The following is a 16141-nucleotide window of genomic DNA, read 5'->3' on the forward strand; positions in this document are numbered from 1 at the left end:
CACAAAAGCATCCGTCAGTGTTGGTAAAACCTAACACCAGGGAGAGAAATCAAAACAAATTCATTAATGACTGCATGGAGGCTGTGCTTTGTGCAGGGGATGTACGAGTGTGGAAATGAGCTCATTATGGAAAAACCAATACCAAGACAGATACAATCATTTGCATGTTTGTGACTGCCATGTCATTAGTCAGAGCTGGAGTTGTGTTCTTCACACAGCAATAGAATGATTTATACTCTCTTGTCTTCTTTTTAATATCAAAGTTCTACGTTGCAGCTTACGAAATGGCTTCCAAAAGCATTTCTTCAACTTTTTGACATTTTGTCACACTACTGCCACAGACTTCAAAGGGTTCAATTGAGACTTGATGTGGCAGACCACTATAAAGTGGAGCATAACTGAAATAATGATACCCCTAAATCAAATGTGGTGCAACCAGTTGACCTAAAAACAAACCTAACTGATAAATAGAGTTCATTTATTTATAACACAAGGGGAGCGGTAATCAGAGATGCAGCTGAACAGCCCATGGTAACTGTGGAGGAACTGCAGAAATCCACAGCAATCTACGAAGAGGACAACCATTATCTGTTAACTCCACAACTCTTGTCTTTATTGACGAGTGGCAAGAAGGAAATCATAAAAATGTTACATTTGAAGTTTTCCACACGACCTGCAGGGGGAGAGAGCAAACATGAGGAAGAAGCTACTGTGCCCAAATGAGGTCAAGTTAGAACTTTTTAGCATACATAACTGTTTTTGCATATTACTCTGAAAATACCATTCTCATAATGTCTAATGATGGTGCAGGGATGCTTTTCTTCAGCACTGACAAGAAGCTGGTCGGAGTTTTTGGGAAGGTGGATGGTGCCAAATACATAACAGTCCTGCTAGAAGAGGTAACAAAATATATGCAATTTGCTTTTAATCTAGATTGCACCTTTTTAACTTCTTCAAATACTCTTTTAGCAGTCTGTAATGATTGGTAGAGTCTTACTTGGCCAGTAGGTGGCGTCGGCTTCCATAACCTCTCAGTTGCACCGTGTAAGGTGGATGTGGGTTCTTTTGGAACGTAAATTTTGTGTTAGGTAGAAACTTCAGGGACTTGAGTGAATACAGTATGCAAGATTGACCAATTTTTCTAACACAGCTAGACTGTGTTAGAATGGCCCAGTCAAAGTTCAAACCTAAATCCAACTGAAAAATTGCATTCACACATGTAAAAATGGCCAACTATAGCCGACATGTTGATGTATGGCGCATCGGTTTTAAAAAATCTAAACAAACAATTGTGAGCAGGAAATAATTGTGTATCTGGAGAACAGATGGTAGAAGTCACAGGTTTCTGCGTGATGAAAGTAGACAGAAGAATCGAAAGAGTTCCTCTGAAGCAGCCGAAATGACAAAGGCTATGCTCAGAGTGTATCTGTCTGTGTCCAGCTAGAGGATATGACATTTTCATTGTCCAGTGAGGCAGCAGTGCACTGTGGATTGACCAGGCAGCCATCCCCGCTGCGCCCCATCCCGCCCCTTAATCTGCCTGATCGATGGCCCTGGGCCGGCGTCACCAGGCAACCGCAGATGACACCAAAGCCCCTTGTCGCATGCTCTACCTTCACTCGCTCTGCCGCCGCACAGCTGTGGAAACAAAAGCAAAATTACAGAACAAAAAAAGGGGAAAGACTGTCAAAGGATAAGTCAGAGTAAAGCCTCCTGAGAACTTTGAGATGATTGTTCTCTTGGTTGTGATAAAGCGCTGCTGTCGGTTCGGTGATGGATGGTGTTCTCGCATGATGGCATCATCACCAGGACGGGCACAGGCTGTGCCGCCGCGTCAGACTGCCTCCGATAAAAGCAGCCTTGCTCCCTGTGTGTCTGCACTATCACAGCTGCTGAGAGAAGAGGCCAACGCTTCAAATGCTTCCACAGCCACGAGAACACGCTGTTCTGAAGTCGGCTCGTTTTGTCACTGAACTGCCCTAACCTTTCAGATCTAGATTTCCCCGCATCGTTAATGATGATTATGGCTGAACACACATCACTTTCCTCCGTCTCAGTTCAGACAGCGCTGTCAGTTATACAATGCTGCCTTCTGTCCAGATTTCCTCAGTTTAGCTCTAAAATGTTTTTATTTTATGAACGGGGGAGGAATCTATCCAAACCAATTAGGAATTACTAGTGCTGAGTATCAATTTGGATTTCCCAAATCAATTCGATTCACAATTCAATTCGATTGATTTTCGATTCAGTTTGATTTTCGAGTCAGTTAAGGTTATCATGTAGAACCAATTTTACTTGGATATGGAAGACAGAACTAAAGCTTCAAATAGTAGACACTGACTGAGAAGTAGAAATATGAGTCCTTACAGTAAGTCACTGTATTGTTTGTCAGTTTCTTTATCATTTGTTTTACATTGGCTGCTGTACTCCTAATTGCACTGAGAGAACAAATTAAAGTTGCGTTGTTTTTACGTGTTTGACCAAGCTTGTGAATCCATTGCCGTATGCAATTCTAGTTCTGAAAGTGAAAGTTTTGCAGTTGCCTATTCAACGTTTGAACTGAGATGCTGTGGGAAGAACTTAAAAGTTCCATTAATCAGCTCAATTAAAACAATTCTTCACAGCAGATTTCTCCATGGTGATGTAAAAGATTCAGTGACGTTTTGTTTGATGGCAGTTGTTGAGGTTTAAATGTTGTCACATAGATCCGGGTTGGTCTGGAAAGATGTTTTCCTGTAATAAATACAATGTTCAATTAAAAATAGAAGAAGCTCCGCATTTGCTCAGTACATGTAAGATCAGATCTTGGAGCTTAGATAATGGTTGGTTAACACAGGCGGTGGTATTTTTATTGCGAGGTTTCATTCGTCAGTGGAGCGCAGCTCTATAGCTCAAACATGCTTCCTGTGGGCAACTCTTGTTTCTAGTTTCTAGTTTTCTTGCAGTCTAATTTTATCTATAACTGGGTACAAAATCACACATCTGCAGCTGACTAGTCTAGCTCTCTGTTTTTATCATAGCAGTGGTTTCCGTCGTGTCTCTCTCCCTTTGATGATCGTGATGCAGAGACGCTGAAGCTTTCAGGTCGCACTTCCCTCTTTTTCTCCCCCAAGCGTCCCCACACACACGAGCGCGGCCACGGCAGCTTGCGGAGGCCTGTAATTGAGCGTGTCCACCCACCGTGTTGCGGCAGAGGCAGCGCAGTGAAAGCCTTCATTGTGTCAGGCACAATTGATATGTACACACACTTGTCACGCCCTTCTCACGCTCACCGAGCCTCGCCGTCGACGGGCCGTCCGTTAAGAGTTGCGCCCGCAGGGGCGTGGTGTTGGTGGCTTTGTTGCTAAACTTTGTCACTTTTACAGAAAACGAGCCCAAGGGGTTTCTCTCATGTCGCTCTGTGCCAGCGGACTGTATCAAAGACAGGAGGTGAATTTTACTCCGCCAAGCATGTTGAGGAATTGAGAACAAAAAAAAAATGCAGCAGGCATTTCTTTTTTTAGGCATCTTGGTAAGACCGTGATATCAGTTTAGTTCCACGTCCGCAGACTGAATGTTGGTTTCCTGCTGATTGTGCTGTGGTTTTCTATCAGCCTTGCACATAGCTTGTCATGTCTGTATCCAAAGTTCAGTCATAAAGTCAGTCAACTTGTGTAAGCACATGTTCTTTTGTACAGTTTTGTAGCTGCATTGTTTCATTTGATATTTCATAACAATAGATATCGTCAGCTTCTTATATCGGCCTGCCAGCAGAGCCACAGTCCTCTAGAGCTACTAAACTAAAAAGGGGTGGAGGATCAGGTTTTTCAAGGAGTTTGGTTCATTTGACACAGTCCAGCTTAAAAGGGAACCGAAACAGCTGAAAATGTAACCAATGTTACAATTTTGGTCCCCAATGGATGTGAGTCTACCGGACCATCAGGTGTGAAAACTCCCCTAAATTCCCAAAATAAATTGAAGATTTCTGTGTGTGCGTGTGTTAGGAGACAGAATGTCAAAAAGCTCAAGGCACTGTGCTCTGTGGCTAAACAATCACCCAGATTACAGTTGACGCAAATAGACATCAGTCAAGATGAGTGAAGATAAAGTGGCATGAGAAGTGAGGTAATATTTAATCTTTTCACAGAGGAGATGATTACCTGCTATGTGCTTGGTACAATGCGTGTAAGAGTGATTAGCTTTACTGAAGGGCCATCCACAGCCAAACCTCCCTCAGTGTGAGGCTCTCTGTGGGTCCGCCAGTGTTTTCTTCCCCATGATCCTCCACAGTAGCAGGAAAAAAAACCCCAAGCTTATGTTGCCTGAGTTACAGAGGCATGTTCATAAATTGTCTTCTAATCCTCTTATGCTTCATCGCAGACTGACAACATTTTTATGTCAACAGAAAAGATTACTAATATAAACACTGTATTTTGATGTATTTTATGCCATTTATTTAGAAAACTTAAAACTATGCTGGTATTTTAAAGGGCTGATGACGCGTCTTGATTGCAGAACTGCATGGAAGAATGGCTTAGACTGTTGCCTCATATCTAAATATCTCATTCAAAATGAATGCATGTGCGTAATGTGGTTATGTAAAGAGATTCATTGCATATTTATTAAAGCTGCTCAATCTATTTACTGCAGTCATAATTGCGTTATCGGTGTGTGCAATATTTTGGAATTGAATTGCACCGCAGTCGCAACGGACGGCTTGAGAGCAGTAGTCTGTAGGCTGCGACATGTACCGATTATCTATCCACCACCTTCACAGGCCACACCTGAGCCAGCATGTTGGAGTTCAGGGAGACGAGTGAGGATGTCTTCATGATGAAAATGAAAATCTAGGTTAACTTCAATCACTATGATCTTTAAATTAAACACTCTGTGTAATGTAATAGGCATAGCGTAATCTCCTAGCTTTTATTTAAAGCAAACAAAGAAGAATCAAATTCTTACCCTCCTGAAATGATGTTATAAATTGACTGTTGCAGTTATCATGATGCAACATTTATTGACCGTTATTGTCATTTTCAAGCAAAAACGCAGAGTAAGCACTTCTTAAGTAGGTGATGTTTGTATTGGCTCATAATCAGTGTCACTGTCAACATGGACTAAAAGTTAGGATGCATCGATCGATCAGTCGTGGTTTCCGTAATTTCGGCAGATTGGTCGATACTTGCATGTGAAGCCGCTCTTATCTACCGTCACAGAGGCATGAAAATCAGCCACTGTCCCCTTTTTGCTCTGTTTGGACACTGAAGTAAAGCTGCTTTTCAACCTTAAAACACAATATTGTCTACCACACGTCAGCTCATGTTCTGAAGCAACTAAATCATTTAAAACCCAAAGTTAGCCAGACACTTAAGCCCTTTTTTAAACTCCTCAGAGGAAGTGGAAGTCACACTTTGAACTATTCCAGTCACAGCTGATGGAAAGGTGTTTTCTGTTTTGTGTTGACGTCAAACGGACCGAGTCTTTCGCTCACTTTCTGATCCTCTCCTCTCAGTGAGCGCCACAAGATTCCAACCAGACTGGAGGAAGCGAGGTGAACACAGAGACTGGAGGGAACCATGGAGTCCATTCTCTCAGAGCAGGCTGCCTCGGTGGACGAGCTGGTGGAGGCCTGCATCCAAGCCTTCGGTTCGTCATTCACCTCATCAGAAAAAAAATGACTTATGTGGCTTTTAGTGGCAGTAAGTACAGGCTGGTGGAAGCCAGCACACTGACTAAACCGGATTTATTTTTGTAGATGAGAAAGGCACTTTGAAGGACGCTTCCCTGGTCCGGATGTTCCTCATGATGCATCCCTGGTACATCCCTTCCACCGACATGGCCAGGAAGCTCGTGCTCCAGTATCCTTTGACATCTGCATACATTTCATGTTTTCCCTTCTAGTGTTTGCCTATGAATACACAGAGCTGTTAATTGCAAACCTCGTTTTGGGATTCAAACATACGTTCAACTAAAAGTCTGAGTTTCTTCTGTCCTTGTGTATTTAACCCGAAACAGATTTTTACACCTTAACTTCACAAGATCCCGAGAGGAGAGCTGCACCGAGGAACGTCGAACGAGAATATGCCACCTTGTCAAGTAATGATCTCTCCTCGCTGTCTGATAATGATCTCGTGTTGTCTTTTTTTTTTGTCTCGTCTGTCAAAGCTGTCATCGTTTAGTCTTTCTTCTCACTCTCGTTCTTTAATTAGCCTCCTCGTTCTCATTTCCATCTCACAGTGTTTCACATATTCACACCCTTTGAACTTTTACATATTTTGTCATGTTACAAGTTTAAACAACGATGCATTTTAGAGCGATTATGTAAAAGACAAGCAGAACGGTGGAGGGATTTTATTGAAGATCAACACAAATATTCTAACTGATTAGAGATTAAGGGTCCGATCTCCAATCACAGAGTTGATAAATTTCTAATCTACTGATGTTATTTTTTTTTTTTTTTTGCAGATTCTGATTTCTGTGTAAGAACTATTAAAACAAAAAATATTCAGTTTTTTCTGTTTTCTGCTCTCTGAATGCATTGAGCATTGATCAATAGAATCAATAAGGAATATTTGGGAAACTTTAGAAGGAGTAAAAAAGACTAACTGAAACAGCACTCCACACATTTCAGATTTTTATTTGTAATTTTTTTTTACTGTGGTGTGCACGTTTCTACCAATCCCCTAATTCGCTAATAGCAGAGCTATTTTGTTGTTTAGTGCTTTTGCTAACTTTGAAAATGCTTAGCACATTTAGCTTCCCCTAAATGATTTTTTCTGGACAAATCCTAAAGCACTATTGGACATCTGCGTTGACGTTTTTTGGTACTGACCGTTAACAATTTTTTAAGTAGTTAGACATTTATATTCTGTTTATGTTGCACTTCTGTTTCCTCTTCTCACATTTTCTCTGAGTTTTTGCCACCAACTTTATTTTAAGCATAAAACATACAGGAATAAAATAAAACACAGACTAGAGAGAAGACACTATAAGCATAAATACAATATCTAAGGATATTATAGAAAGTGTAAATTATAATGTCAAAATTAAATTGGTGCATGAGGGTTGTAGTCTTTCAAAGGCATATATAAGTTGAATTGAAGTTAGCGCCTTAGCACTAGCTTCCACTGAATGCCGTGTTGTTTCATTGCTTTAGTATTAGCGTCCAGTAAACACTGTATTAGCACGTTTTAGCATCCTTTAAATGCAGGGTTGTTCTATCACTTTAGCATTAGCATCCGCTAAATATATACTGTGTTGAAATTGCTGAGCTGTGTAGCACTTTAGCAGTAGCTTCCACTAAATATCATGTTGGGGTAATGTTTTAGCATTAGCTACCACTGATGTTGGCGTAGTGCTTTAGCGTTAGCACAATTAACTTCTCAGTAAGAAGTGCCAGCCCAGCTCTGTTTTTTTATCATGTTTCTTCCAGTTGACAATTTTTACACTAATCAGTGGTTTTAATGTGAAAAATGGATTGTGAACACTTTCGCAACACGCTCCATGTTAAATTTAACACAGGCTCTCGTACTGTGGCGAACTTTTCTGTTTTCACCTCGCAGCAAAAGTACCGGTCCAGAAAGATAGATTTATGAAACATTTCAAGCTGCACAAACCCAGACTATTTTCAGCGTCCAGTACTTCACCCGTCTGCTGTTCTTCCTGCGGCCTTTCTTCCAGGTACTGGATCTCTGAGTTCCCTGCCGAGTTCAATCTGAACCCCGAGCTGGAGGAGCAGATCAAAGACTTTAAAGACCTCCTGACCACCGGAGGCAACGAGAGGCAGAGTCAGCTCATCGACCTGGACAGCGTGTGAGTGAGCTGGGGGTCTGTCTCCACAGGTGTCAGCATTGTGTTTAATTGACATTGCTGAGCTGTGAAGGGTCAGCGACTTGTTTCGCTTCTTTAACGATAAACTCAAGTATGAATCCATTTTAACCTCTTTAAAAAATATGTAGCTGATTTTGGATTTTTGGAGGTTGAAAAAAAACAAACTAAATTCTCCAATGAAAGCTGGATCTCTGTGGCTTTCCGGGGGAGCCGGTAATGTCACATTTTCCGGTGGCTATAAACCTGGGTCCTCATGACTTTTATGACGCTGTTCGAAAATAACATCTATAAAGAATAATGATCTGTTCCGTGTCTCTGCTCGCAGGCCGTCGTATAAATGGAAGCGGCAGGTGACTCAGCGTGTCCCATCTGTGTCTAAAAAGAGGAAAATGTCTCTGCTGTTCGACCACCTTGATTCATCTGAGCTGGCAGAGCACCTGACCTTCCTGGAGTACAAATCCTTCTGCAAGATTCTGGTTAGTGCTTCAGAGTCAACTTTTTCACAGCTCTTAGATCAGTGCCACAGGTTAACCGTGGTTGCTAAGCAATAAAGACTGATGTCAGCTTTCATATCGCTGTGTGTATTTTTAGTTAATTTTATAGAACTTTGATTTCTTTTTCTTTTTTTGGCTTCATTTCTGGAAGACAAGAGGAGATGAAATGCTTACTTATAGAAACCGTACTAAAATCACATCTCATCATAGAGAATCGCATTGGAAGCAAATTCAATTCCAACCAATCAGATTCATTTCAATGCAATCCAGCTCTAAACAGTGTATAGAATAAGTATGTACTCCCTTAATGATTTAGTTTGCTTTTTTAAATCAAATTTTAATATTCAAGATCATAAACAAAGATGTCATGTGTAAATACAAAACAAAAAACCAGCCCTATGTGAAAGTATATTTTACACCCTTGAGTTTGAATATTGTGAAAAAGGGAAATATTAGAAACTCATGATGTCACACGCTAATCAGGTAATTAACTCAAAACACCTGCAAAGGTGACTTTCAATATTCTGTCATTGTAAGAAACGCAATTTATATCTCACATGAATCAGTTTGTTCATGCAATGAGTCATTAAAGCCCACGCCGCGTCATCATCCTCCAACTACTTCCTGTCGTCTTCTTCTTTGTGGTTTGCACCAGTGGCAACATCCGGTTGTTGATCATGTGATTCTTGTGATGCGAAAAAAGGGTTTCCATTGTAGTTTTGAGAAATAAACCAGAAGCACTTTGTCCTAGTACCAAAACTTTTTATTGAAAAATACAAAATTTTCCCGAAATTTCCCCTCAAGTTTTGTAGAAGCAACCTCATTTTCAAATATGTCAAATTGCACAATAAGGTCGATGGAAACGCAGCTGGCGAGCAGAAGCCACAGAATGTTATTACTGGAAAAGCTGGATGTTGACAGAATTCTGTGTCCAAGCATATTTATAGAAAGTTAAGTGGGAGGAAAAAGTGTGGTTAGAAAATGTGTCATTTGAACATTCTCATGCAAATCTTTTTTTATAACATACATATCAGTTATGCTGTGTTTGACATCAATTGGTTTTGCTTTGCTTCATCATTCTGCTTTGTTAATTTCACACATCAAACAATTTTGGATCATAACTTTAGATGCCAAATTGTATCATTTACTACTATATGAAATTTTAATCATCACATCCTCATTTCGAATATGATAACTGCTGTTTGGATCTCTCCTTGCCGCGGAACATTTTCAGTGACATCCTGCCTCTTTGCTCAGTTTCAGGACTACCACAGCTTCGTGATGCACGGCTGCACGGTGGACAACCCCATCCTGGAGCGCTTCATCACGCTCTTCAACAGCGTCTCCCAGTGGATCCAGCTCATGGTGCTCAGCAAGCCCACCGCCCAGCAGAGAGCAGCTGTCGTCTCCCATTTCATCAGGGTGGCGCAGGTTAGTCCCCCCCCCCCCCACCTCCCGGCTCGCTGGCGATCCGCTTCCAGGAAGTTACTCGGAGAGTCGCGTCGCCCGGAGCCACGGCAAAACAAAAAACTGTTTCGGAAAACGTGAAACAGAGCTGAGGCGCCCACCAATAAGCCTCTGATTTCCCACCGGATAGCATCAGTTTAACTGCAAAAAAGAAACAAAAAAAAAAACATAATAAATCTAAGCGTTTAAACATCTCCTCTGAGAGCGCTTTAGTACGGGAGGAAAAACCTTGTATCTCGTAGATTAAAGGATAGCTGGCTCGTGTGATGGAGCGCATTTACCTAATTGCATTTAAATTTGCCTCAAGTAAATAAAATTACCTTCAGAAAAAGATGATGAAATGTATTTTTTCCCCCCAAAAGTCTGATAAAAGTATGTGCAGGAAAACAGCATACTGTGGATGAGGCACCAGGTCTGTGGTTCCACCATTTGATCTGAAGCAGGACATAATTCTGTTCTAGCAAAACATAATTAGATGATATTTGCTAATGTTTCATACCGACTGAACAATTATCTACTCCTTTATTTGAAAATAAATTGCATATTGCTCTCTTGGTGAAGATTCAAATGTGTGAGAAATATTACTGTTTATTTCTAATTCAGTCTTGCTCTTACCACAACCCCGCTCCTGCAGAGGAACCCAACGCCAGGGAGTTTCCCAGCATGCCGTTCTCTGTAGGAGCCAGTAGGCATTTGCATATTAAGGTTAGGCGGTATCCATCTCATGACACCAGTAATCCTTCTAGAATAATACAGGAGCAGAGAGGATTGGGGTGTTCTTTTTTTTTATTACTGCATGAACAAAAACAAAAAAAAGGATTTATTCAAACATGAAATTACATAGGATGTGAATACTTTTGAATGCATTGTGCTCTAAAACTAAAACCATAGTGGAGTTGTTTGAGCGTAATGACCTGCAATACATCTGGAGGAAAACCGCGATGCTTTTACCATCTCAAATGTAAGTTATGGAAGTGGCAGCATCATGGTGCAGGGATTTTTTTTGTATGGATGTATATAGAATGTACATATACAAAAACTTATGATTTTGAAAAATGTAATAACATATTCTCAGTATTCTGGCATTTAGCAAATAGAAATAATTTTGGTCATTTTAACTGACCTGAAATTAGAGAAATTTGGTCTGATTGAAATTCACACACGGAGAAATAAAACTGAACTTCTGGTTTCAACTGTATATTTAAGTCTTGTCACAGATTTTCGATTAGGTTTAGACTGGATTTGACTAGACCATTCTCATATGAAAACATATGAATATGTGTTCAGGATTTCTGGTTTGGACTAGAGGTAACATTTCTGAAAAATTTTAAAATTTTAGTTTACTTATCGTCTTTGTCCTGTTGGGGCACCAGAAACCAAGACATTCCAATTCAAAGCAACAGTTTATTTTTTCTAATTGCCTTTAGATTCAGCTGCTATTCACCTGTTTTTATGGCTTGTTTTTGTTTAATTTGGTTGTTGGCTGGGTGAATTGTCTGTTTATGAAGTTTTGATTTTTTGGGTTGAGTGACGTCATCTCCCCTGGGCCCAGCATCTTGTTTTAGAAGAATGTTTTATAGCTTGTCTTTAGTTGAACTTTGAACTCCGGTCAACTCTTAGGAGGATTGATTGAAATAAAAGCAAATTGTTCTCATGTATAGTTTATTTTAAAAACAAAAAAGAAAAGAAAAGAAGGAAGGAGAAAAAATGCTTGAAATGGGATTTGGTATTTAAAACATCAGAGATTTTATTTTTAAACCATAAACGTCTCGTTCATACATTTCACACGTTAACGTCTTGCTCAAAAACCACCCGGACAGCAAATTGTAAACTTTGGTGATCCTTATTGATTCCCACACTCATTGACTGTAGGAATTTACTCAGGTATGGAACTACAGTACAAAGTTCCTCCATCCCTGATCTTAAAACAATCCCAAATCCCAATAAAAGCCTCATTTGTAGCTGACTGGATTTCTTTAGACTGTCGTCCTCTCACTGAAGAAATCTCCCTGTAAGTGGCATCCTGGGTTTTACTGTAATTGCTTTCCTTTCTGCTTGATCTCATCATTTGCTGCTGTGTGCCAGATGGGTTGTCATTTTTTTCCCCCTCTATGTGACAATCTTCTTCATCTCCACTGTGAGGATGAAACCTCGGTGGAGCAGAGAAAGCGCAGATGAATTTTCATCTTAATAGGCTGCAGCGCGCCGAGGACGCATCGTTACTTACCGACAGCGGGGCTTGTGGATTGTTTCCGTCGTTATGAAAGCTCTCCCTCCACTCTGCACCCTGGGTTTGATCTCCTCTGTATCTACAGAACAGACAGCAGTCGGCCGTGGTTTATTCCGCCGGCTCTCAGCGGGGTCCCTTACGTCTCTCTGTCAGAACACATCGCTGCCTACCTAGGGCTCTTGTCAAGGGAGTCCAGCAGAGCCCTCCTTAGTGTTTCAGTCACATTGATTATGAGTTGGCCGTCTGGTTTCTGGTGTTTCATGAAGCCGTGTCTCTGCGGAGCAGAGAGAGGACAGATGCTGGTATTGACCAGAGCTGCTGGAGAGACAGAAACTATTTTCTGCTCATCACGGGTGACATTTTCTTTTCTCTGACCTTTCGGAGAGCAAAGGAGTTTGACTGCTCAATCCGCCGCCGTGGTTCAGAAAAGAGCTGGAATTGGTTTTGGTGACATTTTGTTCTGGTGGCAACGCGCCGGCCCACGTCGGTTTTGACGGACTTTTCTCTCCAGGATTAGTTGGAATAACTTTGATCTGCTGACTCCTCATCAGTAGTCATCATTAAGAGAGCACGGCAGCTGCAGCTGAGCTGAGCTTAGCTTTCAGTAGAATACTATCAGTATGCCGCTTTACGTTTTAGCACGCTGACATGCCACAGGATTAAAAGGCTTGATCCTTTTCCCAACAAGACCTGTGAAGTACCACAATGTTTGGATTTCCCCTTTTATTAGATTGAAAGTAAAATCAGAGAAACTGATCATTTTCAGTGGTCTCTTAATTTTTTCCAGAGCTCCATATCAAAACATCTTTTACATCAAAATTAAGCTGTCATCTGTCTCAATAAAATACACATACATTTGTGATTCTAACATGGTTCAAAAATGTGAAAAACCTCAAATAAAATGTATCATTTTGTAAAGCCTTGTAGCAGCTGTAGCTTATCAATCTGTAGATCAAGTTGTCCTGCCGGGTCCTTTCAGGAGAAGGCGGTGCGGGTTTAAATGGATTTATTAGAGAATGACACATCCAGCTCAGACGCACAGCAGAACATGAATCCGTTTCGATGAATGCCTCTCCTCTGTGTGCTAAAGTTGGGCTATCTCTTAATGAACAGCCCTCTGCGGGGCTTCACGTTGCCCTTCATCCTGCTGGCATCTCACTGGAAATCAATGGGGTCGCTGCTGCGTGGGAGGCCTGCCGCAGGGGACCATTTGATCCAGCTCACACACCCTCAGGGATCGATCCGCCGAGCGGCGCCCGGGCAGAGCGCCGGTTCTATCTGGATCCGACATGAGGGCCGTGGAAACGGACGTACAGCGAAGCAGAGCGGGGCGAGGAGCAGGGAGACGCGTCGTCTTCATCGACAAAGGCAGAAGGGCAAATTCCCACAGAGCATTAAGGGAAATAAATTGGAAGAAAGCAGCAGGTGGACTAATGAAGCTGGTTTGCAATGAAGAAGGAGAATATGAGGAATTGGAGATGGGCGCCCCATAGGAGGCTGTGATGGGACACAACCAGTGCATGCTGGGGGAACCTGCAGAAATGTCAAGAGCTTTAAGGTTGCAGAATGCATTCAAAAGCAGCTTGAGCTTCAGTTTTATCACTGCTTGCGCAAGACTCATTTTCACAAAAACATAGCTGAGACCTTTACACAGGAAAAAACAGAACATGGGATAATCCTCCATGCATCGACATTAATTCTGACTTACTCTTTTTATCCCCCACATAGAAAATCCAAAACACAAGTTATTAAAACAAAAGCTCGGATAATGAATGGATGTGGTTTTAGTTTTCAAAAGCCTCAGCCAGCAGTGTGGTCAAGAACTGACTGACCTGAGTTCACATGCACAGGCTGCAGAAGGAGAATTAGCAGTGAGCGTCAGTAGTAACCAAATAGCTGCTTTGCATCTGTGTGAGAATATTTATATTCCATTTGGAATGGAAACACAGCTAAAGATGGTTATGTGTCATAGTTGTTTTCTGTTGGTGGTGCCTTATTTTCCTTGGTATTGTATTACATTACATTATATTTGGGGATGGATGATATTTTTGCCAGTAACATCTGTATCGGCCAATATTAGTCATTTTTTAGCATATCAGTATTGGTTTGATTAATAAAACTGATATTAAAAACTGACATTTATTTCCATCTTGATATCATTTGCTTAAGGAAGGCGAGCGGAGGAAGTTGGCCGTGTGGTATTTGTGTTATGTTTCAGCTGTGGTTAATGACTTTGTTACGACATTTAGCAAAATTTGAGACAAAAAAAAAATTGGTATCAGGGAACAAAACTGCAATCGGTGCACCCCTAAATATTTTTCATATGCTCTATGAAGAAAATTCACAAATAAGCAAATTTTCTGTGGATAATTTGGAGTTAAATTCACTAGAATACTCCACAGAAGCAAAGTCTGTGATAAGTGAACCTCAAATAGGCGAGTGTTCACTTTAAACCTACAAATGTGACCAAGTTAGGCAAGTGGTGTCTAGCAAACTGTTGTTACAAGCTTTGGGAAGATGCTGAGAAGATTTGACTTAAGGCGTACATTTTAAAAGTAAATTTATCCCTTAAGAAAGTAACAAAGTTCCTCTCCTTCAGCAAACAGGAATAACTTTGGTAACCTTCTTAAAACGGGGAAAAGGTTTTGTCCGATGTAACCTGCACACAGTCCAAAAAGGCGTTGTCTTTAAGACAGCTTACATAAACATGTTGTATTATCTGTTCTTCTCTTCTCCATGGCAGAAACTGCTCCAGCTGCAGAACTTCAACACCCTGATGGCGGTGGTGGGCGGCCTCAGCAACAGCTCTATCTCCCGCCTCAAAGACACCCAGAGCCACATCAGCGCCGAGACCAACAAGGTGCAGCAGCGACCCCTGCCCTCTACGCCGTCACCCAACTCCGTTTCTGGTGTTCGCTTTCGGACACCGGCCACACCAGTCCGCAGTGTTCAGCGTATCGGTCCACTTAGCTAAGGCGGAACGTTGAATCTTGAGTCTGCAGCCCACCTCTCTTCTGTGAGAGTTGCAGAGCTGCTTGTCGTTGCCCATTACTCCCACGCTGTGTCTTTTTAGAACTATGAATTTGAACCACATGACTAGAGTGTTGATCAGAACAGTTGGGCGGATGCACAGTTTCTACTCTTACATGAGTCCATCTGGAGTAACAGTTTTGCTAAACATTTGGGAGTCTCATAAACCAGACTCTAAAACTCAACCCTTCCTTTGCTCACCTGCAGGTTTTTAACAACCTCATCGAACTGGTGACGTCATGCGGAAACTACAGCCAGTACCGCAAACGCTTCTCCGAGTGCTCGGGCTTCCGCTTCCCCATCCTCGGCGTGCACCTGAAGGACCTGATAGCCGTGCATGTGGCGCTGCCGGACTGGACCGACAAGGAGAAGACGCGCGTGAACCTGGCCAAAACCCAGCAGCTCTACGCCATCCTGCAGGAGCTGACCCTGATCCAGACCACTCCGCCGAACGTCGAGTCCAACTCCGACCTGCTCAACCTTCTTACCGTGAGTTCAGGGGCTCTGGGTACAACCTGTAGAAATATAAGTTGGCGTGCTAACAACAGAACCATTCTCAAAGGAGCAGTCAGACTAGACAGAATGGCAGAACGCTGTGAATGACAAAAACATGCCAATGTGACAGGCGTCCAGTTCGTGACGCCCATTCTGGCAGCTGCTCTGTTGTAGCCAGATGGGACAAATCTGTGCACACACTCGACGAGAGAGAGTGAGTGAAGATAGCCGGAACACAAACGTTTTAGCAATAAGTCATCTCAAGGGTAGAAGAAGAAGAAAAAGTTTTATTTATATAGCAGTAGGATCAGAACCACCGGAGAACACGATGCAAAGGTTGGTGAAGGCTGAGGATGTAGCCGGGCGAAGGCTGCCAAGCTTACAAGCAACCCTGGACTCATGGAGCAAAGACTGGAACAGATGGACTGAGAAGTGTAAATGAACAAGGGTTAATTGGTTCAGTATTTAATTCCTGGTTCATTCACAAAGCAAAAGAGATGGAAAAACCAAGATCCAATGAACACGTTTACAGATTTCTTCTAATTTGTGCTAAAATGTTTCAGATTGTCATCCAAATTTTAATATCACACAAAAAGAACTTTAGGAAACACAGAAT

The 16141-nt window shown here is 41.8% G+C and overlaps 1 protein-coding gene across 3 annotated transcripts in view; it reads left to right on the plus strand.

The window, feature by feature from the left end:
* The window catches only part of LOC116732898 (RAS guanyl-releasing protein 2), a 79477-nt gene that overhangs the window by 12078 nt on the left and 51258 nt on the right, over positions 1 to 16141 (plus strand). For all 3 annotated transcript variants that reach the window (XM_032583484.1, XM_032583481.1, XM_032583483.1), the window contains exons 2-9: positions 5492 to 5625; positions 5735 to 5837; positions 6019 to 6075; positions 7660 to 7791; positions 8135 to 8285; positions 9561 to 9734; positions 14744 to 14860; positions 15238 to 15519. In XM_032583484.1, coding sequence (XP_032439375.1) covers positions 5556 to 5625; positions 5735 to 5837; positions 6019 to 6075; positions 7660 to 7791; positions 8135 to 8285; positions 9561 to 9734; positions 14744 to 14860; positions 15238 to 15519 — 1086 coding nt within the window. In that variant the 5' untranslated portion in view covers positions 5492 to 5555. The remainder of the gene's footprint in view (positions 1 to 5491; positions 5626 to 5734; positions 5838 to 6018; positions 6076 to 7659; positions 7792 to 8134; positions 8286 to 9560; positions 9735 to 14743; positions 14861 to 15237; positions 15520 to 16141) is intronic.

The sequence above is a fragment of the Xiphophorus hellerii genome, chromosome 14, assembly GCF_003331165.1.
Source record: "Xiphophorus hellerii strain 12219 chromosome 14, Xiphophorus_hellerii-4.1, whole genome shotgun sequence".
In the NCBI taxonomy this organism is placed as follows: domain Eukaryota; kingdom Metazoa; phylum Chordata; class Actinopteri; order Cyprinodontiformes; family Poeciliidae; genus Xiphophorus; species Xiphophorus hellerii.